The sequence below is a fragment of the Rhamphochromis longiceps genome, linkage group LG20, assembly GCF_057381845.1.
Source record: "Rhamphochromis longiceps isolate RC_006_pf linkage group LG20, R_longiceps_female_GT1.1, whole genome shotgun sequence".
In the NCBI taxonomy this organism is placed as follows: Eukaryota; Metazoa; Chordata; class Actinopteri; order Cichliformes; family Cichlidae; genus Rhamphochromis; species Rhamphochromis longiceps.
Window position 1 is genome coordinate 34,676,171 of NC_140576.1, and position 27,098 is coordinate 34,703,268.

General features: G+C 40.3%; 1 protein-coding gene across 1 annotated transcript in view; it reads right to left on the minus strand.

The window, feature by feature from the left end:
* Positions 1–27,098, minus strand: part of cables2b (Cdk5 and Abl enzyme substrate 2b) — a 46,413-nt gene that overhangs the window by 9,798 nt on the left and 9,517 nt on the right. Inside the window, exons 2-6 of the mRNA XM_085393205.1 lie at positions 10,768–10,863; positions 4,864–4,941; positions 3,318–3,426; positions 3,048–3,216; positions 717–814 (exon numbers count right to left, since the gene is read on the minus strand). Of these exons, the coding sequence (XP_085249331.1) occupies positions 717–814; positions 3,048–3,216; positions 3,318–3,426; positions 4,864–4,941; positions 10,768–10,863 (550 nt within the window). The remainder of the gene's footprint in view (positions 1–716; positions 815–3,047; positions 3,217–3,317; positions 3,427–4,863; positions 4,942–10,767; positions 10,864–27,098) is intronic.

Here is a 27,098-nt window from a genome sequence, read left to right on the forward strand (position 1 = left end):
GGAGTTACAAACAAGAGGTGTGCTCAACCCTGAAACAGAGTCTGAATCTGAATGGAAGTCCCCCAATGCCAAAGCTTTCAGTGCAGATCTCCTGAGATTTGAACTTTTCTTTTTCATGTATTGTTTTTGTTACTAAACTTGATTTATTTAACTCAACATTAACATTTTTGGTCAACAGACTGATGCAAGCTACAAATATTAGACCTAATAAGAGCAGCTCCTCAGAATAAGCCCATATTAGATCCGTTCTTGTTATCAGGCAAAAGAATTTGGGAATGCTGTCTCCAAATCGCTGCCGTACCAGGCCGCAGCTTTATGATGAAGGCTGTTAATCCTGATGATGCAGAAGAAAGAAATCTGATTTAGATTAAGGCTGGAGGCTCCGAATTCAGTTACTGCCAAAATGACTGTTTAAAATCTGTCTTGCTGAGGTCACTTAAACCCAAAAATGTGCTTATTTTTAGAACTTTGATAAGATAACACACAAACACAGCCTAGTAAGGGCTACAGCACCAGGTTCGCAGTGCTACAGACTCCAAAGTGTATTAGTTTACTAAAACCATCTGTCCTCTCACAAAGCTCATTAAAGGTGTCAAACAGCCTGCGGAGCTCTGAACGTGGTGTGAAGGAGACGCACAGCTGTCAGCGATTTGCTCCGTGTGGGCGTCCTCGAAAATAAACAACTATATTTCAAACCATCTGCAGTGTTTTCTTACCATGTAAGAGGCGAAGATCAGCACTCGTTTGTGTTTGCCGCAGGGCCACTGGGGGTCACTGAGCAGGTTGGGGTCATAATCCATCACATCCTCCACACCTGGACAACAATACACATCGATTCAGAAATATCGTCAAAAGAGCCAAACCGAGGTGAGGAGAGTAACACGAGGTGTCATCAACAAGTTCTCTGACTCACAGCAAAAACATTTAGTGCATCTAAGCACGATCTGTCTGCAGACAGTTAAGGAAAAGAGAATTTTATCCATTTTCCTGTTTCTCTGACCAAGTCCTGATAATTTGTCTTTGAGGGAAAGGGAAACCTCTTTGATGCAACATTACCAGCTTGAAATTTGGCTCCTGTCCTACTCCAGCTCACTCCTTTGTGCACCTCTTAACTGCTTTCAGCTCAACCACTACTTTCTTTTAACCCCCAGGACATCTGCCCTTCTGCCATGAACCTCACAGAGTCTACAGACATCAACTTTAGACTGACAGGGCCCCACTCGGTGATCAGCATTGGTGACAACAGTTAGGTTCACGTAAAGAGGTGTTAAATGTTAAATGTCCCAGGATGTCAGTGCAGAGCTCTACTACAACATCCTGAGACATTTAACATTCGTTTCAAACTGTTAAGGCAGAGGTGTCGAACTTAGTTTAGTTCACGGGACACGGGAGTTGATTTTAAGAGGGCCATTATTGCACAAAAACTTATAAAAGCAAATTTATTAAACTGTTAACAGAGTTTATGCACAGTTTGCAGACATTCACATTCAGAAAAATCTCAGTTTTTCCTCATTCAGTCAGTGTAAAGTCTTTACAAACAAACTGTACCATTAGAAAGTTACAGAAACCCATCAGCATGGCTCCTGGGGTTTAACCACTTTATTCTGGTTCTTTATCAGTGACAGTGATAAAACAACCACACTTATGGCAAGATTGATTGAGCTGCAATACAGTGCTTCCTGTTGAAAAGTCTAAATTGTTTGTCCTTCATCTTAGCAAGTCTGAACTCTGCAAAGTCACCCAGCTGGCTGGCTTCAAACTCCTGGGCATGTGTGCACATTTGGCATCCCAACTATGGCACAGAGTATTGTGCTTTTTTGGGGCTATGCCAAACACATTGCTCCCTAACAACCTCCCCGATCATCAGAATTCAAAGAGATCTTTGTCCTCTTTCCCCAAAATGAAATTGCAGTGGTGGAGATCCAGCACATGACCTCCGCTGTGCAGGTTCTAGTGATCGAAAAAGAGCTGACTGGGTGCGATCTGAAAATGGCAGCAGCACCAAAATCTATCATTCTGATATCTGCAGAGATTGTCTTGTTTTTTCCCTCTGGAATCAAAAGACAAAATGGATTTGAGAACCACCTGTGAACTTTACCAAGCCTTCATCTGGTTTCATATTGTGGCCTAAAGAGCATTTCATCATCCAATCACCATTTCATCCATTTAGTGTTTGCTGGCCCTCTGCTGCCACCAACTGTGAATCAACAGAAGGCGTCCAGGCTTTCTTTCATAGTGCTACCAGTGGTCCAAGCATCTATGCACAGGTACAAGAGCAGCTCTGTACTAATCGACAGCTAAAAACATTATGCCATTTATAACTGAGTAAACGAGTCTTTGGTGTTTCTGTCAGTACTTAACAATCATATCAGTCTTAAGAGCTGCGAGTCTAAAGAAAAACGTCACCAGAGGACTAAAAATATCGAACCTGCTGCGCACGGCCTCACGCTCACACACAGCTGTATTGTGTTAATGAAAGGTTGTGGATTAGAAAGAGGGGTTTAGAGGCTAATTCAGGGCTCTGTCACTGTGGATGTGTGTGTTTACAGACACAGGATGTGAGGACATGCTCATACACATGTGTTTAAAATATAAAGAGGATGATGCTCCAGCACAGCTGCAGCAGCTCTCGTTTGCTCTCTACATCCCAGCATCCTGTGTTTGTTTTCTCTTCCTCACGTTACATCCTTCTTTAGCATTTCAATCCAGAAATGTTTGAGCAGTTACAGTTCAGCCTCTTTTCTGAAATCTCAGAATTCAAGGAAACAGATCAGTCATATCGCTCAGAGTCCTAATGCACCATGACTGTGCTGTTTCACAGTTTGAACCATAAACAGACGGTGTTTTTGTTGTTCCCTTTAACATGATAAAATCCTTTAACTGTGTCTGTGGCTTGACGTCAGTAATTATCTACATTACATCTAATAAATGGCCACATCTTTGGTGAAATTTATTTTTGACAGTTTAAAACTGTTGCTAGAAAAAAAGAATCATTATTATTTTTAGGAGACGTGCACGCTGTGACTGAGCTCGGTTCCATTTCTTACCCAGATCCAGTCCCACGGTGCTGCTCAGCCGGCTGGGCGGGTAGCTCCTGCCCGGAATGCTGTGTGTGCTCCTGGAAACGGGAATCTGCAGCGTCAGGTCGCTGGCAGACGACGGCTTCTGCCTCACCAGCGCGTTAGTGGGGTACAGGAACTGTGCGTATGACACAGACTGACACAGAAAGAGAAAGATTATTATTAACTGAGCTCTGACCACAAGAAACTGTTTTGGATCATAAAAGCATCCATGAGAAGTAGGTCCACATTTTCTACCCTGCCATAGGTGTCCAGGTGAAAACCCTCTAGCCCCGGCAGCATTTCCAGGGTGGTAGAGATGTTTCCAGACGAGTGTCTCCTCCTGGGGTGATTTAACGAAGGATCACTGGAGAAAAAAAAGGCATCAAGAAAAGAAAGAGAGCGAGAATTTTACAGGCAGGTTGGTAAACAGCCTGCCTGTAAACACACAGCAGACGACTGCACTGTCATACAGTAGGAATATTTGGTTCCCAGTTCTTCCGACTCGTGCCCTAGCTGAAACCAGTCCAAACATCTGCTGCATCTGGAGCAGAAACCCCTCAGTGCAGCTGGTTTACCTACAGGAAATTAAATTAAGGACAACAGCAATAAAAGATTCACAACACCATAAAACAGATTCAGAAGTTAGCAGCAGCTTCGGTTTGCCACAAGCCATCAGCTAGCATCGTAAAGAAACTGCTCGAGCGTTTCAGACGGGTCACGCTGTGGTTTGTTTCTCAAACGTGTGTTTGTGTGAACACAAAGAGAAAAAAATTGATCAGGATGACTTGTCTATTGGAGAGAACAGCATTATTGTTGTTTCCATTATTGTTTCTTCTTGTCGTTACTGTGAGATGTTTGTGTGTGATCGTGGTGTTTGTATGAGTCATCAGGCACTCAGACCTAAGGTCAGGTCAGAGGGCTCTGATGCACATGGGAAAAAATCATCCCCCTCCGAACAAACGGCTCTTCTCCCTCATACTCCTCTGCATCATCCCCTCTTCTACTCTCATGTCCCTTTGTCTCACAATGAAGAAACGAGACCTCGGCTACTTCTACTTCCCTACCTCTACTTCTCGTAAGTGTCCAAGCATTGTTCCCTCTAGTGATTTTCTGGGCCCCTTGTGCATTTCCTTGAAACTTGTGTATTCATTTTCTTTGTTGCTGTGCAGGATGAACCAGCAGTGTATGGGAACAGCTGAAAAGCTCACGTTTCTTCATGTTTAAAAGTCCATCTAATAAAGGTCTCGGATTTTTGAGAGCTGCAGGACAAACATTTCCTTTCACTCCACTTGGTTCACTCTCTTAGTTACGGCGCTGCCTCCTTCCTGCCTAGTGAACAGCGACAGGGGTAGTTACTGGTCTAAACCTCTGCTTGGGCTAAATCTCTGAAAACTTTTTATTCACATGCTTCTAAATTCATTTGATGGTCTGCACGAATCTATTTTTGCGAGTGAAACCTCCACGCTGTTGAGGCCATCACCAGCATCACCTGCCAGTAGAACAGCCTCTTTATCTCAGCAACCTCAAACATTTCCTTTCATGTGAAAACAGCTACTGGCAGGATGAAGATAACTATATATAAGGTTTCCTTCAGCCAGCTTGCTTCAGGTGAACTTAGGCCAGCGATGACCAATTCAGTAAATAACAGTTTTAAATAAGCCAGCAGTGTTTAAATCAACTTTCCACAAATACTTTTTTCCCCCTGCCATCAGCCCATTGGTTATGTCGAACCCTTTTTCTTGATTTCATCATGAGAGGCAGAAGGTGGGAGTACATAAGCAGATGTGTCTGTACGGATTACCTGAGGTAGAAGCTCTCTCCGTAGGGAAGAACAGAAAAGGCAGCACACAGAGACCTCTTAGCACAGATGAGCACGATTCTGAAACACAAACAAAAACACACATCAGTGGTTATCGTGTTTTGACATCTGTCCAGCTGAATTACTTTTCTCCATCTGAGGCATTTTGCTGATTAAACACACACAAAAACAGACAAAGTTTCAAAATGAAGACGCTAACTCTGCATCTTTGTGGTGAAATGAAGATAAAGCTAAATCCCAGGGTAAATTTAAGGATTGAAAGTTTAAAGGATCATATCGCTCCTCAGCATGGCGTAATATTTACTCACCGTTAAAGAGCAAAACACACAAATGCACACTTGACACCAACTTAATTGAGTTAAAGGCTCCAGCTGCACCCTTACCCTCAATTCTGCTCAACTATGACATGATATAATAGAGTTTCATTATGGAGAACACAGTGTGTGCGTGCACGTGCACGTGCACGTCCGTGTTTGTTTTTTATTGCAGCTCCTCTGAGTATAAACCCATCTGGAGCAGAGACTACAGCTTGCTGGCCTGGTTTTGGTCTCAAGAGGAAAATGTTTGCAGTCATTATATTTGGCTCAGGAACCAAGAGACTAAAAGATTATGTTTTCACACATAGTGAATAAACACACTTAGCTCAGAGCTGAACAGATAATTGTCCAACATGCAGCTTCTCGGTCAGTTAGAACAACTTTGTCTGTCAAGGCAACACAAGGTCAGCGTTTCAAGGTCTCCGAGTAACTGAAGCAAATGTTACCAATTTAGCCAAGGCACGAATCGGCTCTATAGTTCATCAGGATGCTGGCAGACCGAGCAGTAAATTTATCAAAGTAGTTATATAACCTGGATTAAACAATATTGGCCAGCCAGCAGCAAAGAGTCGAGCACGTACACACACATAGCCACACACACACACATAACCACATGCTAGCATGTCATTAGCCCATTGCCAGAATAAACTGTTTTGGGGGGGGGGGGGGGGGGGGGGGTTTACCATGAACACATTTGTAGTAACAAACTTAATCATGCATTTAAATCACCTTCATCAACATGGATATTTTGAAAAAGACAACAAAGACAAAGAGGCTAAAGCTAAACCTATCCAGACTAAAGCTAACCAGACCTTGGTATGAGCAAAGGATCAAAGCAGTTATGACGAAAATTTTGGAAACGTATGAAAAAGAGAAACGGGTAGATGTTCTATTGTATGATGAATTTATAAACATACTGGAGAATAACATAAGTGTCTGATTTATCTTGTTATATAAATCTGCTGCACCTACTTTTCTTTGGTAAGAGAGTGCAATCATTTTCAGTTAATTACTCTCCAGTAGCAGAGCCCTTTATTTTCAGCTGTTTAATCGAGAGAAGATCCTGTAACTTAGTGCAGTTTGGGGGAAGCTGTGAAGTTTAATAATTTATTTTTATTATGACCGTAATATTTAGCATAGAAGAGAAGTTGAGGTTTTTTACTCAATGCTGCCAGTTAGTTCTTAAAAAGAAAATCAGGATCTGCAAAAATCAATATCAGCTGGTCTTTAATTGGCCAGTGAAATTGCAATTGGTGCATCCTTAGTTTAGCTGCTTACAGGCTGCTTCCAAGACTGCGTTTCAATTGTTTTTTTGGTAGCTGTGATTGGTGATTGGTAGCTGGCCAATCACATTCTTGGTTACTGCTTCAGCCAAGGTGTAGATAGTGGATAAAAGTTTACTTATCCGTAAGATTTAATGTGATGTCGCCCCACCCTTTGCAGATATAACAGCCTCAGTTCTTCTGGGAAGGCTTTAGGAACCTTTAGGAGTGTTTATGGGAATTTTTGACCATTCTTCCAGAAGCGCATTTGTGAGATCCGACAGGGATGTTGGACGAAGAAGCCTGGCTCACAGTCTCTGCTCTAATAGGTGTTTTATCGGGTTGAGGTCAGGACTCTGTGCAGGCGAGTCAACTTCTTCCACACCAAACTCGCCCATGTCTTTATGGACCTTGCTTTGTGCACTGGTGTGCAGTTGGAACAGGAAGGGTCCCCAAACTGTTTCAATAAAGTTGGGAGCATGAAATTATCCAAAATTATAAAGCATTAGAGTTCCTTTCACTGGACATTGCTTTGCACTTGTACACTTGACAAATGCAGCGTGCTCACTATGCTTACTAGAATTATCACTCCACCATCCGATGTAACTGTGATCACTTTTGGCTTCAAAACAAACAAACAAAAAAGCTCACGGCAGCCAAAATGCTGATGTGCAGAAGCCAGTGGTCAATATCACGTAGCTACACATATACACTTCACACACTGACCGTCTCATCTGACTCCAGGTTTGAATCACAGACTGTTTAAATGATGCCAGTCTGGAAAACTGTTACCAAACAATATAAATGTATCTTTAATTATCCATTTAATTTATGATGTGTAGTAACTCGTTTTTATTTCTCTTCGCATTGGTCTTTGGCATCAGACTGAAGAACTGTTATGTAGTGGACTTGTATACACTGTTCTTTGTTTAGAAAGTCACAGAGGGATAAACATATGAAGAAGGAAGCCAGTTAATCCAAACACTGCGGTTTTTCTTACAGAGATGACATGATCCCGGTCAAATGCTTAGCACATCTTAATGAGGATCCAACTGGGTAAATAATTCAGTAGACTTTAACCTTAGGCTCAATAGAGACACGCAGTTTTAACCCATGTTTGCTAATTATGGTTCGGGATGTAAAACTGTATTACACTACTAAGTGATTTATCATTTAAAGGGGATGAAAACAGACTAAAGGGAGCCCAGCGGTTCAAAGTTTAATTCTTTAGGAAGCTAAATACGCAGCAGCGCGATGGAAAATTCAACATTAAAAGGTCATTAAAGCATGAATCATTACTCGTTCAATTTAGACAGGAGGCTGCTCCTCCTACCCTTCTGATCATCCCTCGAGACAGATTATGAGTTTGAATTTGCCGTTGTTGGTTGTGTGAGCCGGAGACACAAAAATACACACAAAGCTCGTTCCCTGTGATGCATGGGAAAGTCAAGAGCAGGAAGTCACCAGGGAGCTCAGTGGAAACAGCAGAGACATCGCAACACAGCTGCTGAAAACGTGACTGTGCTGGGGAGTCTGTCCCCTGCACCCATCCATTTATTACACCACATTTCACAACACTGGGGGCACATTATTCCATAATCACCTTCAAGGAAAACAGACAATGTTCCCACTGAGGACTGAACCACTGACCCAGAGCTTTGTCTATGTAGCTACACTGACAACAGACAAACAAAGGAAATTTATAGATAAAAAAATTAAAATGACAAAACATTTAGCATTTTTTTGTATGTTTCAAATCAAATGTAGACAGCATTATGTTCCAATTACGCTTCATCAGTGAAATGTATGCGTAGTGGAAGGTTTAATGTGACTTACAATTATGCTTTTTAATAAATGATATGCAACAGCAGAACATTTTCATCTTGCTGGGAACTAACTAGAGCAGAAAACTCTCCATTTCACCATTTCCCCCCAAAAACAAAACAAAAAATAAACTAAAAAAATATATAAATATAATTAGTTAACATAAATTTGATTTTAAAAAACACAACAAGAACTTTTACAATTCTTGGATGGATCTTGGTGGATATTCTACACTGTAAAAGGTCACCTACTTTGCTCACCTGTCACTTAAACTAATTACTAATATTTTACTGTTAAAGTACAAAAACGTTACCTGCTGGTTCAAAGATATCATGACACCGAGCACCACTGACTGCTCGGCCCTCTTTTCAGCTGACTTATAGTTGTAAACAAGTGAGGTGGAAAACAAGCAGATGACATCTGTTTGCTTTCCATCACTTTGATGTGCAAAATGAGAGTTGGCATGTCAGAGTAAACTGATATATAAACAATCGACTGAAGCAGCATCTAACCACACTCTGCACACGTGCAGCTGCTAGCCTGCGGTGTGATAAATGCCGAAAAGTACCACACTGCCCATGCAGTCAGTTAATTTTGTCTACTCTCTGCAGTAGTTTATGTTTTGTCCATTTTCTTTATGCTTTCTTTTGGTCTCTTCACTTTCCACTCATCACTCAACTTGTTGCAAGAAATGGCTTGTCCCTCCCTGAGGTCTCGTCCTGTTAAAATGGAGGTCTTTCTCCCCACTCTCACCAAGTACATTCCCAGGGAGTGTTGTCTTGTCCCTGGGTTAAGTTCTTTACCTCACAAAATAAAGCACCTTGAGACGACTGTTATTGTGAGCTGTTTCTATATTTCACTGTCAATCAATGTCTTGGTTCTTTTTTCCAAAGAAAACCTTTTTTAAAAGGAAGTAAACAAGCAATTTTTACAGGTGACCTCAAGGTGAACCATTTAAAGTCTCCCAGGATGACCCAAACAAGGATCATGGGACACAACAGCCCATTCTGAGGGAAGACAGCTCTAACATTTCCTCTTCTCTGTGACAACATGGTGACTTAGCTGAATTTCAAACAGCACTGGTGCTCTTTACTGGATCTATTTTAAAACAATTACCCCTCAGTCAGTCTGTTATTATGTGATGAGCAGCCCTGTGGGCCCTTTTGACCCAGAGTTGTATTTATACACTCCACAAGGAAGGACACGAATACAATACAATAGAAGAGTTAAGCAGAACAGAATGAGACTGCCCAGGCTTCTCTGGTTCCTCTCCTGCTGTAAAGGCGACACACTTCTGCAAGTCAGCAGCGTATGTAGGGCTTAGTTCTGACAGAGACTTAACAATAACGGAAAGATCAGTGTTGTGACCTCTGTACACTGTCACAAAGGACTGCCCCAATGAGAAAGAAGCAGAAAAGCCTCAGCCAGTCCTCGAGTTTTGCGTTACAAAACGTACCACACAGTTTTCATTGTGATTCCTGAGCAGTCAATGTAGGAGGAACGGTTTGAAAAAGAGCCAGAGCATTTGCCATTGTAGCCTCTACTGATAGCGCACCTCTACATAAAGCTTTCACAGACCTCCACAGGCCTCAACCTGCTGTATCGACCTTGTTCCACATGCTGGGGGACATTAGGGATCAACATGCCTCTAAATACAGTCTACACCTTGGCTGAAGCAGCTGAATGACGTGTTTTTTACCTTCAAACTCAAATATAGTTAAGGGAACAACTTCAGACTCACTGTGGAGCCAAACGTGGGCAAAACATTTCGAAGATTTGTTGTTTTTCAGAGTTCAAGACCAAAGATTCAGTTTTTCAGTATTGTTTGTTTTTACTTTTCATCCTTTTGTGATTTGATAATTCAAAAAGCTAAATTAAAAGACACCAAATATAAAATGTATACAAAAATGGGATATAAAAGTCACCAGCACTTTATACAGACCTCACAAGAAAAATAATTGCACTCTGAAGACTTATATTTAACAATAGAGCTATAACAGAATGATACATATTTATGCTACAGTAGTGTTCAGCATGTTTGTGCTGCTGGTGACAAAACATGATCACACTGAGAAACTTTATTTATTTATTTTTAAAGGGGGTAGTAGATGTTTATATTCCTCGAAAAGGTTATTTTATCCTGTTGCTAGGTGGTTGCTAGGGAACTTATGGCATCATACCATGTCCTGTATAATTAAACCTTTGTAGATAAAAATGAGATGCCACTGTGATTAAATTAAAATGACGGGATACTTTTATTAGGTGTTATAGATGCTTATATGCTAAAACCAGATTATTTCAGCTCTTTGCTCGGTGATTGCTAGGCAACATAATGACATCATAATATTTGATATAGATATGAACCTTCAGGGTCCTGGTATGTACCTGTGTATTGCAGATTCTGAGTATTAAAGTAAGTAGTTTGTATTACTGCTCATTGTTAAATCTGATGGTACAGAATTGTGGGAGTCTGTGTGGCTCACCTGCTGCCTCTTGTGTCGTACTGTTTCATATTTTTGATGAAGTGAATCTTCTTGGTGTGTCGAGGTCTGGGAGAACCACCGGAGAGGTTACGAGTTCTGCAGAGAGAGAGCGAGACAGAAAAAAAACATGAATATTAATAAGGGCATTTGCTCTCAAATCTGTAAACAAGAAAGAGGTTGCCAGTAGACACAGTTTCCACTTAAAAGACACGCACACACACTCTCACAGAGTCACAGAATTAAGCCTAAAAATGCCTCAAGACGGAACGTTACCAAAGCTTCTTGAGCAAAACACATATTTTTCCATCTTTACAACAAATTAAAACATTCAGAATAAATATACAGCACAAGTTTAGGGATCACTAAAATAAATAAATTCTTCTTACAGTTCACATCTCTGAGTTCTAAACACATCCCGAGTTTGTGTGTCTGCCTGGTGAAGGTCAAGTTCTGAGCCAGGTTGTATCACTGTGCCGACCCTCATGGATTAAAACAACAGATCTCGACATGAAAGCGGGCCAAGAAGCTCAGCGCCGTGACATCACAGCAGTTACATAACGTTACTGACATCAGCATTAGTCTCACACACGTACGGCACCTACACAAGCTGAAACTGCATGTTACTGCACCGCGGTCATTTACATCGTCTCATGATGAACATCATGTCACGATGCAGCACAGTCGCCACAATCATGCACATACATTTCTGCAAACACCTACAGAAACTTCCTCAGCGAGGGTTGCTCCTCATCTTACATGTAAGAAAAAACAAGGAAAAGTCCCATATTTCATTTATACTCAGAGGACCAGCATGCAGTGCTGCAGTCAGATCAGGTTACACAATGCTTTGAACTAAGCCAATAAACTGGCCACAAATAGAAACTCACATTTATAATGCTCTTGCTATTATTGGTTGGTGATGAATATTTCTCCTATAACTCTACACTAGATCATAAATACAGGATTATGCAACTGGATAAATACATCTGCCTCTCGAGTTGGTTTCTGTTCTTTTCTTCGGGGGGAGTTTGTTGTTTTTTTCTTGTTATATTTTGCTGATTTAGCTTCTGTGTTCTTGAGAATTTAAAACTACTGCTGTGTCCAAAATCCTCCACTCATTCACAATAGATAATATCAAATATAATAAATACTTACCACAGTAAGTGCTAGTAAAATTAAACAGGTGGAGGATCAACTAATAATGTTTGAACATCTACATGTTTCTCAGAAGTTAAAACGGGCAGAAGTTTACCAAACTGGAAAAAATATGCCTACATATTGTTTCAGAATAATGTTCTATAAAATAAAACATTGCATCTTCAGTGCATAATGTTTTCCAAAAACTTCCAGGAATCTGGAGAAATCTCTGTGCGCAAAAAACAAAGCCAATAAAATCAACATTGGATGCCTGTGACTTTTGGGCTCTCGTGATTCTGTCACGCCTGTGCACGCCTCGCTGAGCTCGGGAGCACTTTCAGAAATCACTGTGTCCCATCCACAAAATGCAGGTTAAATATCACATCTTTGGAAGAAGAAAAGATTGTATTAGTGCATTAGAATAGACAGCTTACACATCTGGAAAGGCACCATCAATGCTGAAAGGTATTTACAGATTTCAGAGCAACACATGCACTCGTCCAGATGACTTCTTTTCAAGGAAGGAATTGTATAATTTTTAAAAAGCATAGCTTTACAGAAGAGTCTGGGTGCTGAACTGGCTTGTCTGTAGTCCATCCATCCATCCATCCATCCATCCATTCTCTTCTGCTAAAACAATCCAGGGTCAGTGGCCCAGCTACAATAAAGCATGAGGCAGGGACAACACAGACAGACAACCATTCACACACACAGAATTGCCAATGAAATGAATGCCACTAAGTGCACGTCTTTGGATTGTGGGTGTGGACCCAGAGAGAGAGAACCCACGCAAACATGGGAAGATCATGCAAACTCCACACAGAAAGGCCTCGCCACATGGTGGATTTGAAGCTTCTTGCAGTAAGAGGAGTTAGGATACTGCACTGGCCTGTCTGTGGTCCAGACCTTTTACCAACTGAAAACATGTGAAGCACCATGAAATTAAATATATAGCAAAGGAGACCCAGGATGGCCGAGCAGCCAAATTTTAGCAACTGGTCTCCTCATGTTAAAGAGCAAATATTAGCACATATTATTCTAAAATGGCACCGTTTCTCACTTTAAATATTTTATACATACTGTGTTGTACTTTAAATAAAGATGATATTTATAAAATATGCAAACCATTGCATTCAGTTTTTATTTGCAACCCAAGCTGGTTTATAAAAACAATTCATATCATGATGTGACTCCGTACTTCCTATCGTTCGTCAGTTTTGACAATAGTCGGTTAGCGACTTTCCTAAACAGGTGATTTTATATGGTTTCTCCCCCACGTAACAGTGTGCATGACTATAATCAGGAGTCATTGGTAGGAAACAGAAACCAACCTTACTCTGCATTTTATAAATGGCTTTTGTTTCATACATCAATCATTTTTATTTTGAGAAACAACATTACAAAAAGTCTGAAGAAAACATGTTATAAACACATGCAGAAAAAACATATCCAATCTCTTCCTACAATATTACAGCCATCATTCAATACAGTCCCTAACATTTGCGTGAAGGACAATATAACATATTTTTAAGCAGAACATTTTATAAACACTCTCACAGGAGCCAATGGAGATTTGATCTGCAAGCCCATAGAGAGATGGCTGTCTGCTGGGAAACATAACGCTTACACAACTATGAATTCACACACACACACACACACACACAGCATCTGCTACTGTTTTTTTATGGTCGGCTTGCTGATCCCACACCACATGGAGTCTAAATCACTGTTATCGCTGCTGCTCACTGTCTGACTCAGTAATACATGACTGGGAGATGAGAGCTGCTGTGTGTGTGTGCATGTGTGTGTTTGTGTACATGTGTGTTATGCAGTTATAACATCTGGGTTGTGACATCTGAATGTGAGGCTTTAAGAGGATTGTTGCCTTCTGCTGGTCAACAAATACCCGACCAAACACACAATTCACATATTGACAAAGGAATTTAAATTGATTCAAACAGCAACGTATCACCTCCTAAATAATTTCTGGCCACATTTATTGGTCAAACACTTAATTAAAATGATATTATGATGGTGCAGCGGTGCCGTGATTCATTACATTTTTATGTCCCTGAAAATCTATTAAATGTTTCGCTCTTTTCCCATGAATCGTTTTTGACTGCCTGCCTGGTGCCATTTCAGAACCATGCGGGACTCGTTTACAATACTTTGGTCACATCTGCAAGAGAGTTTTAATAATAAGCATCCTTCTTTTCTTTAACTTCATTGGCTCATTAATTAATTAGTTAGTTCTATGTCAGATCCACTGAGCTCAGTCTCTTCCATGCTACTTCAACGTGCAGACTGAACTTGAACTCGGCACCGCCAACCTCAATCACATCACGTCACTAGCTGCACAGTACAGAAGTTCACAATTTCATTTAGCCTCATGGATCATTTTCCTCCTGTGGATATAAATATAGATTTAAAATTAAAAAAGCCACGAAAGCCCTCTAAGCTGTCACGCCTCATTTGTTATCAATCCCAAACATTCTATCTTTGGTAGCCAAACTCACGTGATGGAATCTTCTCAGCATTCCATTTCCAAGGGAACCATCAGTGAGCGGCATACTGGAATGTTGTGGATTGTTTCCATTGTGTGGGAAGGGAAAGAGCCCACTGGATGAAGTTAATGGTAAGGGATATGACGAAGATGATGGCGCTCAGTGTTTAAGATAAAGACAAATAAAGACATATCTGCTTTTACAAGAGCAAACACTTGCTCTACTTAAGTGCCTTTGAGCAGGACACTACTCCACTTGGATTGCCCGTGGTTGTCATGGGGACAAGTTGATGTTTGGAACCAAAAGTAAAACAAAGAAAGATGACAAAGTTATCAAAGATGGAATGAAAACCAATCAAATACTCAGACAAGATCCGGGATTCTGGATAAAATGAGGTTTACTTTTAGTCCTTCAGACAGAAGAAGAGCTTTTACGTTCCAATCCATCCCAAACAAGTGTAAATAAAAAAATTTTAAAAAATATACATTTTTACATGATACATGAAATTTCATACAAAAGTATCGACGACACTAGTCAAAACGACGCACTTTAAAGGGGGTAGTAAACAACTTTTCTAAATAGAAAATACTGTACATGTCCTGAAGAGTTACAATGTTAAACACTTTAGTTAACATTAAACTAAAGTGTTAAGCAGTTATTTTATACTTTCACTTATTCATTTCAGGGATAACTCTACCTAGGCTACTTTTGTAGTCACATTTGACTTGTGCTGTAATGAATGAACACAATCACAGCAGCTCATTGGGAAAGGATGAAGAACACCCTTTATTTACACGTATACCTTATAAATGCTACTGCCTGAAAGCGCTAATAAAACTGTATTTTTTTTCTATATGGTCAGAAATATCATTATTAATATCATTACTGCAAATTTTCTTTATATTACCCATCCTTAAACCCACACAGAGCATTTTCAGTTATTGGGACATATCCAATATGGATAATCTCCTGGTACATGTGAGAAAGGCCAACTTACCTGGACCTTTTTCTTCCAACATCATCTACAGATGAAAGTCATACAGAATATGTTCCAATATGTTAAGTTAAATTAGCAAGAACAAGTAAAGAAAGTCCGTGCTACCTTTGGTACTCAGACTTTGACTTTATGACACTGACAAAAAAAGATTTGAGGTTTGTCGCCCAGCCCTTCTTACGAACGTGGGTGAATAATATGCAGCTGCAGTAATGACAGTAACTCATCTCATGAGTGGCAGCTACAAATAACAATTTGGCTTTAACAACCTGTTTGGAGAGACCACAATCAGACACCCAAACACAATTATCATAAAATTCCTCAGCTGGAGTGTGACTGACATTTAACAGAATGGCTTTTTTGCACTGTCATGATAAACAGCCCTGTCAGTTATCTTGAAATTATTTTCTCAGCTTGGAGGGTTGAGTGAGGAAACGCTGTAGGAATAAACATCAACAATATCTGCAAAGAGAGAGATAGCTGACGCCACCACTCTCCCAGTCTAAATCTGTCCCAGTGTCTGAGCTGTGGATCAGCGGGCTCGTGATTACAACGCTCTGACCAGCAGCCCATTTTCATGAGAACCAGCCAGCCTCATCTGTCTGGGATGCTGTGGAAAATTCCCATTCTGTGGGAACGGAAAGATCCAGTGATAACTCCCTTGCTGCTACTAAGGAAGATGATTGTTGGTGATCAGATAAAGACATACTGAGGGTACAACCACGCGAGGTGCTATTATCTTGTTTACCGCTGATTTTGTTTTTCATAACTTCCTTCTTACAGAGGATGTTTAGCCAAAAGCAAACTCTAATGTCGTCTTGCGTTTATATTCAAATACAAATCAGGAATGTCAAAACTAATTTTACCACACTTTGATTTTCAGTGGTCTGAACTGGTGAAAATCCATTTTCCCTCAGTGTAAAGAAGTTTGACTGCATATTAAAGCTGTATCTCACTATAAGAAGAAGAGCAATTTCATGTCTCAGTTTTTCTACATGATAAAGAAATGCTGCTGTAGCAAAAGAAGTCAGTCGGCACAGTTCTCTGCACTTAAATCATAAGAAATGAATGCACAACCCTACAGAAAGTGTTCTGGGAACTCGTTGCACAAACTGCTACGTTTTTGTTAATTAATTTAGTATGAATGACTCTGGCAAAGTAGGACAAGATGTTAACTTTATGAAAATACAATTAAAAGTCCAAAAGTTATTACCACCACAATCACATTTTCCAAAGACATCCAGTGGGCCAGATTGGGCTGATTCTGGCCCCCGGGCCTTATTTGTGACACCCCTGCTTTACATCGATTTCTTTGCCAACTTGATATACCAGAACTTTTACAACTGATAATACGACATTAATGGAGGCCGCAGTTTTAACTGAAGAATGATAGGTACAGTGACACTATTCTGCAGAATAAGTAGAATAATAATAAACATATCTTCCTACTTTTAAGTGGTATTTTTTTCTCCTTCAGTGATACAGATATAATGATGTAGGTTGTGTTGTAGATTATTGTTTGTACTGACTCATATTATTACTATGTCACAATTGCTGTGTGAAATGATCTACTGTGGGTGCATCCTGCTGTGATTTACTTGAAAGTCGGAAATGGACTGGTTTTAATGGTTATTCTACCCTAACGAGACATATTTATGCATTCACACAAGGCTTTGTTTGATAGACTTTTGAAATTTTGATTTCAAGGACATACGTATCTTTGGAGGGGGCAGTCAGCACACTCAAATGGCAGTTTGTGAAACAGTCACAGTCTCTATGTATTGATTTGTGGTTTTGGAAATTAATTTGAGCTTCTTTTCGTGTTCCTCGATACAAATTTCCCACTCCAAATTTCATGTCACTGAACGTGACTCTTTATCTGTCCCACATGAGCAGTACTGATTCATGTCCACGTGCACAAAATGAACATTTTCTTATTTTGAAAAGCCAAAAACAGTCTGCATTTCAAGGTTGGGGGTTGATGGTTTTTCACCACATATCACGGTTCCAGTTAACGTTATTAATTAGATTTAGACATTCACACCGATTGGCTTCAGTTAATACAGCAGCTGCCATTTTTTAAGGCTCATAAGTACAACAGACACTAACTATATTGGTTTCAAAGTTGTGCTGATATCACAGAAAAACATGACAATTTGTGACTTTGGTGATTATTACAATTATTACAATTTTTTCTGATACTGGCCTGAATTAGAAGATGACCTGAGCCATAGCTACTCACTGCAGCTGTAAGAAAGGTGATTTGGGGTCATTTTATTGGGGGTTTGAACATTTGAGTTCCCAGGTTGTTCTCTATACTCACACTAAGCCAAACCAAACACTTTGCTGCTGCAGAGTACATTAATGAAAAACTATGATTTTACAAACAAAACCATTGAACTAAGTGAAACCCAAGTGATGATTCAAGTTAATAATATTTAGGTCGACCCATTAGGATTTGAATGAATAGTGTTTAAGTGCATTTTTTAGAAATAAAGCGACCTTCAGGAAACAGCGAGTGAGCAGCGAGCAGGTTCGGTTCTGCTCCTGTTTTTAGGAACCGCAGTGATGAATTTGTCTGGGTCGGAGTCACTTTGTTTAGTTTGAGTCATGATCACCAGAGTCACACTAATAATAGCTCGAGTTGTTTTAGCCTAAAATAAACTGGTACAAGCCAGCTGGATATGATTATTGGATATTTTTACACTGCACTTTATTGGCCTGATCTCCACATCCATTTGTCTACCTCACTGAAACGTGTTTTCTCGTCTTCAGTCACTCGCTTTATTTTCTCCCAGCTTAGTCACATACAGTCACTGCATCCCCTTCTCACACACCCTGTCACACAAAAGAAGCTTTTATTATTATTACTATTATTACTTGTGAAATGGGAATGTGTATTTTTAACTTACTGTCATATTTTAGTCAGGTCATATTTTGGTCTTTGCATTTAAGTATAGGCCATGTGGTGACAGGCTGTTTTCTGAAGGTGGCCGGTTTCACTATAATTTCTTTCTCACTTAGACTGCCATTATCACAGATCCTGTAGAAGCTCCTGTCATAGACTGATGGTTACACTTACACTCAAGTTATCATAAAAAAAACAAACACTTCCTAACATTTAGGATACAGACACCAACATATCTCAGACAAGATACTGTCATAATCATTTAGTTATGGAGCTATTTGGAGGCCTCTTCATTTAAGTGCCTGGACAAAAACACTGACTAACATGCAGTTGAAGTTAAACTGAGCACCGACACTCTTTTCCACATGCTTTCACCTCTTTCTCTCGCTGTGCGATGAGAGCTATTGAGACCAGACAGATCCATTGAAAAGTCAGTCACAGCACAACAAAGGAGATGTCACGTTATCCATGAAGTCTGAAAAACAGCTATAATCTTCTCCTCTGCGCCAGAGCTACTTTTAACTCCTCACTACTTTTCGTTGCCTTCATCTCTCTCAGTCCTTTATGTTGGTCCAAAAATATCTGCTTTCATTCTAATATTACACTTCAGTTCATCACAGGACATTTAAGAGTAACTTCATACACTCAAACACCAGGACACAATTAATTGGTGTTCTTTGGTGATAAACCGAGGCTGGATGAAAACTGAAAAATGACCTGTGCACTAACTGACACACTGCTGGTTTGCCACATCAGTACATGCAATCAGGGCTAATAATCCACTTTTAATGAAGCCAATTCATTAGGAAGCAGGCCATTTGGTTATGGGAAAAAAAGCATAATCACAATTATTTTCAATAATTATGGTGATAATTTTCTAAAAAGATTAAATGTTAATGCCCTATCATTCTCATCTGAGATAGAGCTGCAAGATCATGTGCAAAAATCAACAACAACAAATCACAATCAACTGGATTGAGGTTTAATGATTATTTATCAGGATTATCCATCGATTTTGGTTCATTGGTTCATTTTATATGACATGAGACTCCTAGTCTCTAAGTAAAAATGAAGAAACATGATAATAACTCCACACTGGTGTCAGACCACTAATTAGTATCAGCAGATACCCAAACCCAAGTATCAACTCAGGAGTGGAGAAGTTGTTCATGTTGGGAGCTAAAATCATAATTAAAATTACAAATCTAATTAGGTGCAGCCAACATCTGAACATTTGGTTTTGGACAAAGTCATAATTCCTCTCATGAGAAAAACAAGTTGTTAAAAAGGATAATAAGTACCTACATCAACTATTATATGAAACCTGTAAGGCCTATTATCGTCCATTTCAGGGCGACCGTGGCTCAGGGAGTTGGGAAGCGTATCTGTAACCGGAAGGTCGCCGGTTCGATCCCCGGGCTCTCTGTCCTTGTCGTTGTGTCCTTGGGCAAGACACTTTACCCTACTTGCCTACTGGTGTTGGCCAGAGGGGCCGATGGCGTGATATGGCAGCCTCGCTTCTGTCAGTCTGCCCCAGGGCAGCTGTGGCTACAACCGTAGCTTGCCTCCACCAGTGAGTGAATGAATAGTGGCATTGTAAAGCGCTTTGGGTGCCTTGAAAAGCGCTATATAAATCCAATCCATTATTATTATTATTATTATTATTATTTCTCCTGTATGTCTCGCTCTGCACAGATGATTTTTGTTCATAGTTTCATGTTGGAAAAAACATATTTTTTAAGTCTTATTTTAAATATGGACGCAGCAATACTGACCTTGTTAAAGTCATCTCATATCAGCCAGAAAGAACCAAACCACAAGCAGCTCATTACTCTGAACCATCTGTTTGCATGTCTGCACATCTACTGCTAAATCAACACAATTAAAAAATACACAAACCAGAGAAGGATGTCATGATTGACCTCACTGAGAGTTGGGTCAGTTAACATAGTTAGGTTTAGGAAACCTGCACCTGTCACTCTAATTCCATCCATTCTCTTCCGCTTATCCAATTGAGGGTCGCAGGTGGGGGTGGGGGGCTGGAGTCTATCCCAGCTGTCATAGGGCGAGAGGCAGGGTACACCCCAGACAGGTCTGCCGCAGGGCTAACATTCGCAACCACTCGCACTAACATTCACACCTATGGGCAATTTAGAATCATTAATCAGCCTGACCCTGTGGGAGGAAGTTGGAGTACCCAGAGACAACCCACGCAAACACGGGAAGAACATGTGAAGTCCACACAGAAAGACCCTGGCCTGATGGTGGAAGTGAACTTAGGACCTACGTGCTATGAGGCAACAGTCATTAATCATAATAATGATAATTATAATAATAATAATAATAAAAAATAATACCTGTCTCAGTCATTAATAATGATTTTTAAAATCATCATTAATTATTGGCATCATTACCTTCATAGGTTCACTGGTGGCGTTCAAAGATTTGCTTTGCTGCACATCAGTGTAACTGGTTTGAATAAGGCAGGAACTACAGACTAAAATAAGAACAGTCATGTAAAAAAAAAGGAACTAAATGGCAAGTGAAATTCTAAACACTCTGCTCTCATACCATCACTTTGTCTTTACTTGTCTGCATGAGCGTGTGTGAATGCCTTAAAGTGTCCCTCCCTCTCTCTGTCTCTCTCTCACACACACACACACACACACACACACACACACACACACACACACACACACACACACACACACACACACACACACACACACACACACACACAATTACTTAAATGCTAAATCCTGAGCAAACATAGAAACTAATAAAAACACAAACCATAGATTAAATGTTGTTCTTAAATCTCCATCCTACACACAAACAGACACACACAGCAGTGTATAAGGACAGTGTCCACACTTCTGACAGTGACTGACAGACAGCGGACACCACACGGATTACACTGCATGGACGTCTGACTGAGCAACACACACACACACACACACACACACACACACACACACACACACAAGTCTACCCAGCAGGCCTGCTGCGCATCTTACGTCACCGGATTAACAAACGCCTTCTGCTTCGCCTTCAGCCTGATCCCCTGGGTCCAAAAAACAAAAACTTCCATTATTTCTTATCATTCTTCTCTCACTCCTCTTTTTTTTCTCAAAAAACCCAAAACGTAATATTTCTTGGTTATCTTTTGGATTCCTAGAAAAATGTTTCCTGTCCTCTTGCTTCTTACAAATCTTTCAAAATCAAAGCTGTTTTTCGTTAAAGTGTTTAACAAATGTGTGGTTACGTTTCTCCCTGTGCAGTATGTCTGTGTCCAGACCAGACCCGGGTTGTGATGCTCATGTCAGGGATCAATAATGGTAAAAGGTTATGGGAATAACTCGCTGTGATTTTTAACCAATACCCCCAGTCAGTGTCAGTCATATCCAAATATGACTGACACATGCAGCACAGATGTCTCTGAGCACGCACAGGCGAGTTTATACATGTAAGTTCATGCATGTGTGTTTGTGTAGCAGCTACAAGGAGCCATAATAATCATCACCAAACGAGAGAAAACAGGCGGAGGGCATTTCTGACTGCTGGATTGATTTTTAAATCCAAGCACGATCGTATCTGCGGAAATGCTCATTTATCTCGTCTCTGTAACCTTGTTGCACCGCACATTTTTCCCTGTGAAAAACTGCTGTGAGTGAGAGGTGACCCGTGACGAGCACAACAAAAACAATTATTATTGTTGTTGTTGTTGTTATTGTCGTCCTTGTCATCGCTGTTGTTGTTATTATTATCGTTATTATTAAACTAAGAAGCAAATCACCCAATCCTTACACAGGCAGCTACAAAACAAAATAAACTAAGTCAGTCTGAAGCCAGACATGTTGGCTGACAGGTTTCTTACATATACACTGACCTAACTATTTGGCTATGTTTAGTACAAACATTCAGAACAATCACAGAAACAAAAATAACTGAATGAGAAAATAGAAAAATAAGTATCAGAGGTCCACTTTCAGAGACAAAACTAAGCTGAGGTTGTTTTGGGGGTTTTTTGTTTTAGATACTCTGACACTACTAACAAGGCTTTAACCGCACAAAGTAAACAGTAAAGCAGAAGCATGTGAGAGGAAATGACCCTTCATCAGCCTACTGAGAAGCCTAAACTGTTTCTAGAGAACAAAGTTCTGCAAACTGGATGTGACTGATAAGACTCGGTGGGTTTGTGGGAGGAATGCACTGATGAGCATCTTTATTAGCAGAAGAATTTGTCCCACATGTGGGCATGTGTGAGATTTCACTTTTACATTCTCTGCAAAACACAAAGTAACAAGTCATGTGTAACATATCACTTTGTTAAGAAAAGATTTAAAGTACTCTGAAGTAGCATGAGTGAGTCATGGTAGGCTGATACAACTAAGAGTACATGGTTATATTTTTATGGTGCAGAGAGTGTAAAAAAAATAAGAACCCAGATGCCAAGGGAGCATATTTCAATGTCAAAGTAAGCAATTTATGCAGCTACTGATTGGTGAGTGTGGTAAATAAGAGACATAAAGGAGGTCTTCCTCATTCTTCTACAAGAGAAGTCACCCACACAAAGAGCTAATTCAAAATGCTTCCTCTAGAAAGCTAACTAGTCAGTACCACTAGCCTCGCCTAGCCTAGTTCCTACCATCCAACAATGGGAATGTCGCTCTGGATCGTTTTTCCTCTGAAGTATTTCTAAAATTTCTGATCTGTGACTTCAGAGTTTGTACCAGAATCATCTGAACAGTCAGGCTGATGTGAAGCGAGAAAGTGTGTTTGTGCGTCACCTGTGCTAAGGATGTGGATGGGAGTGGGGTTTCATTTGGTTTCATTGGACAGGTGTGCATGTTTAGACAAACACAAACACTGTAAGACACACAGATGATGTCAGTCAGATTCCAGGTCCCCTTGTTTGTTCTCACAGTGTGTGTGTGTGTGTGTGTGTGTGTGTGTGTGTGTGTGTGTGTGTGTGTGTGTGTGTGTGTGTGTGTGTGTGTGTCAAAGTCTGTACTAATCAGTTTTCCAGTTGAATCTGATAAGTTTACTCCTTCAGACAACAAATTCTGCAACACTTTTGGTGTGTGCAGACAGAGAGCGAGAGGCAGGGAAAATATCCAACATATCAGTTGCCTGAGTGCTGACTGATATTCCACACAGATTTTGCTTTTACGGTACAAAACATATCTCCTTCACAGTAAGCAGACAGGTACTGTAGTAGAGGCCGAAGCAAGAACAGCTACTTTTGGGTAGTTTAAAGTTATTTTAGCATGAAAAGTGTTCAGTTTTGTTGATAAGGAGATTTTCTCTGAAACCACACTTAGTTCATCTCAGTTTTCCTTGAAGGAGGTGAATAAAAATGCTCAGTCTTTTGCACATTTCTATTGCACTGCTGTGCCTGCATCGTTCTGTTCTGTCTGCTGTTGCACTGTCTTTGCTTTGGTTTTTGCACATTGCACTTTATGTAGTCCTGTGTAGATTGTCTGCCATATGTCATATGTAGCACCACGGTCTTGGAGAAACGTTGTCTCGCTTCACTGTGTAGTGTATCAGTGCACGTTTGGAACGACAAAGACACTTGACTTGACTAAAAAAAAATAACAGTAAACAAACTCTATTAGTCTGAATCATTTCCAGCTAATTTATTACATGAAGAGTCTTTAAACCTTACTGCTTTCACCACACTAACATGCAATAACTACGTGTTAAGAGCCACATACAGGCATCACGAAACAGGAATTGCAACATGACACCACGTATGTCTGGCAACATACAAACAACCACAAAAAAATATAGTATGATGAGAAAAAAAACAAAACCAAAAACAGGAAGATAAAGTGAAGAAAAAGAAACTCAAAACAATCAACTCCTAAAGAAAATGATAGTTATCTTCCATTCGACCCACATCATAGCTTTTTCCTAATGTTGAAACGACTGCTGTGACTGTGCCTTTTATGGCCATTTAAAAGCTGTAAAGAATTAAATAAGGGTGTAACTGTCCAATATATTTGGATATCAGTCCAATCGTGACCCAAAAAGCCTGTTTGGATAACGATAATGGGCTGATGGATTCAATTAAATGTTATATTTTTCTGTCTTTACTACACCACGCTTCAGCAGCAGCAGCCTGGAGGAAGCTAATAGCAAAGACTCAACAGTTTGGAGGTGTGTCTTATCTGCTGTTTGTTTGTTTAGAGTAGGTTTAACCGCAAAGTTTGGACAAGTGAGCTGACATGACTAAATGCCTCACCCCCGCTTTCTCATTTTCATAATGTGTGGCCAAACACATGCTAGGCAGCTTTTATTGTAGTCAGGGTAACATTAACGTTATCTCCTCTTTGTCTGTGCCTCATCCAACCCACTTCCTTGAGTGGGTACCCATAAATGGCAGCATTCAAATGTTCTCATGAGACAAATGAAAAGTAGAATAAAGACCTTGATGTCTTGCACATAAAAGCAAGAACACCAACACTGGTATCAAACTCTTACTCAGTATCGGGAGCAAACTAAAGCAAAGGAATCTGTACCAGTATCAGAAGAGAAACGTTTGATTGGTCCATTTTAAAGCCGCACTTATTTGGCGACTGTTGGGATGTTCAGAGATTTAAGTGCCTCCTTTCAATTCTGAGGTCATAAAATGCACATTAATCATTGAAGGACTGTTGTTCCTGGTATTTTACATCATTAAAGTGATGCTGGATCTATGATGGTGTCTCACAGCCAGTAAAAGGTAATGATCTGGTTTAAAAGGATGCGATTAAATTAACACGAATGTCCTGCTAATTACACCCAGATCACAGCTTCTTCTGTAAAACAGCGCTTGTGTGAACACCACTTCACTCTTTCATCCGGTTCCACTGAGAAGATTAGTGTTGACCTTCAGTTGCTCTTCCTCTGCTTTATTCCAGTTTTCTCAGCCAGTAACTGCTTACAAACTCCTGGCAGTAAAAGACTGTTTAATGAACACTGATGCAAAGATCCTAAAACATATCCATGCAAATGAGCTCAGCGAGTCTTTTCAGCCTGATGTCACAAGTGGAAAATCTCCATTTAAACAAGGAACCACCCTCTTTAGTCAGTCTGAATTAGATGTCAGTGACTCTATGAAGTCATTCAGGGAACACCTGAACCTCCAGGGGAAGTTCAGCCAAAGAGGCCTGACTGAGTGGCTGCCTAATAGGTAGGTCAGGAGAGATTTAGTGTTTCCCCTGGCACAAAAACTGATCTGCTGCGTCAGTCTTGGAGGAAAAAAGAAAACTAAAAGTCCTCAGGTGTGTTTTGCTAAGGCTAAAAAATACTGCGTTTGGCACAAACATGTTTTTTCTTGATGTTAGACCTACACTGTGCACTAAAAGAAAAAGACATTTAGGGCAAATGTAAGATTATGCATTTTAATGGCTTAGTATAGATCAGGATGCCTCCTTGATCAGATGTCCAAACAACTTCATCTCCTCCACCGAGCTCGCTCCGCATGTTTGAGTTCTTCTCTCGAAGGCCACGTTACAGAGGAAACTCATGTCAGCTGCTTGCATCCACAGCCTTGTTCTGTCAGTCACGACCCAGAGTTCACGACCATAGGTGAGGGTTAAAATGTAGATCAACTCAAACCTGAGCTTTGCTTTCCGGCTCAGCTCTCTCTTCACCACAACAGTCCTTCAATACTTTAATTGAATTCAAGTCAGAAAGGAGGAGAATGAAGCCGAGTGTGTCTCAGCGTGCGACTGACAATTCAGTAAGCCACAAACATGCAGCATTTATGGACTTCTCAGTCACATCTGGCCCTTGCTCTGCTGTCAAACAGCTGGATGGAAACAACTCAGCTTGAAGCTTCAAAATGGGACTTACTAACCAAGTATGATGTCAACGGTGGCTGTACTTAAACACAGAGTCAGCGCAGGAGTCACAATCAGATATAAGCATTGACATTTGCCCACAGCACGTATAGATATGCAGGGTATTCCCCTCTATATTTAGCTGAGGCGATAAGGCACACAGACATCAACATATTTCCTTTGGATTGTAGTATCACTATTAAATTCTCATATCTATGAATTGAGGACAGCCAAGATCCTGTTAAGTAACCTAGAAAAGCAGCGTGCACTGATGAGACTGCTCACAGGTGTGATTAATCCTGCAAAGTTCACACACAGGCTGATTACTGTCAACACGGCTTGACTCAACTTAATTAGTGGCTGTCTGCAAAGCAAACCCAGATCAGCAGGTACAAGAAGACTGAAAAAGACAAGACCTTGTGACCTTGACCTTGAGATCAGGGAGGGGTGGAGACAATATCATCAGACTATTACAGCTGAGGGCTGAAAAGTACAACACGAAGGCTGATTCTGACAGTTGAGTTTAAGGATTTGGTAGCAACTCCTCATCAGTGCAACATCAACTTAATAGACACAAGTGTGTAAGGTGTATCCTGTTTTTTTTTTTTTTTTTTTAAATTATGAGTCTGCTGTAGAAGTACAACACTGAATTGGTGGAGTACTTTTGAATCTTGTGGAAAAATGCAGAAGAAAATCATAACCAGTCCCGAAGTGACAAAAGCACCTTTCCATGCAAAATGAGCCAATAGTTAAAAGGTGGAACATAAAAGTCTTTGCACTTGTTATTATGTAGATCTGCTATCAAAGGGAAAATGGTTGAGGTCATATCCAAATATCACGCAGTGTGCTGATAATATAATTACTGTGACAGGCCTTTAGATACACAAACGCATGCACCCACACAACATAACTGACACCCAGCCAAACTCGCACAGACAGGATACTCCAGCACCCTA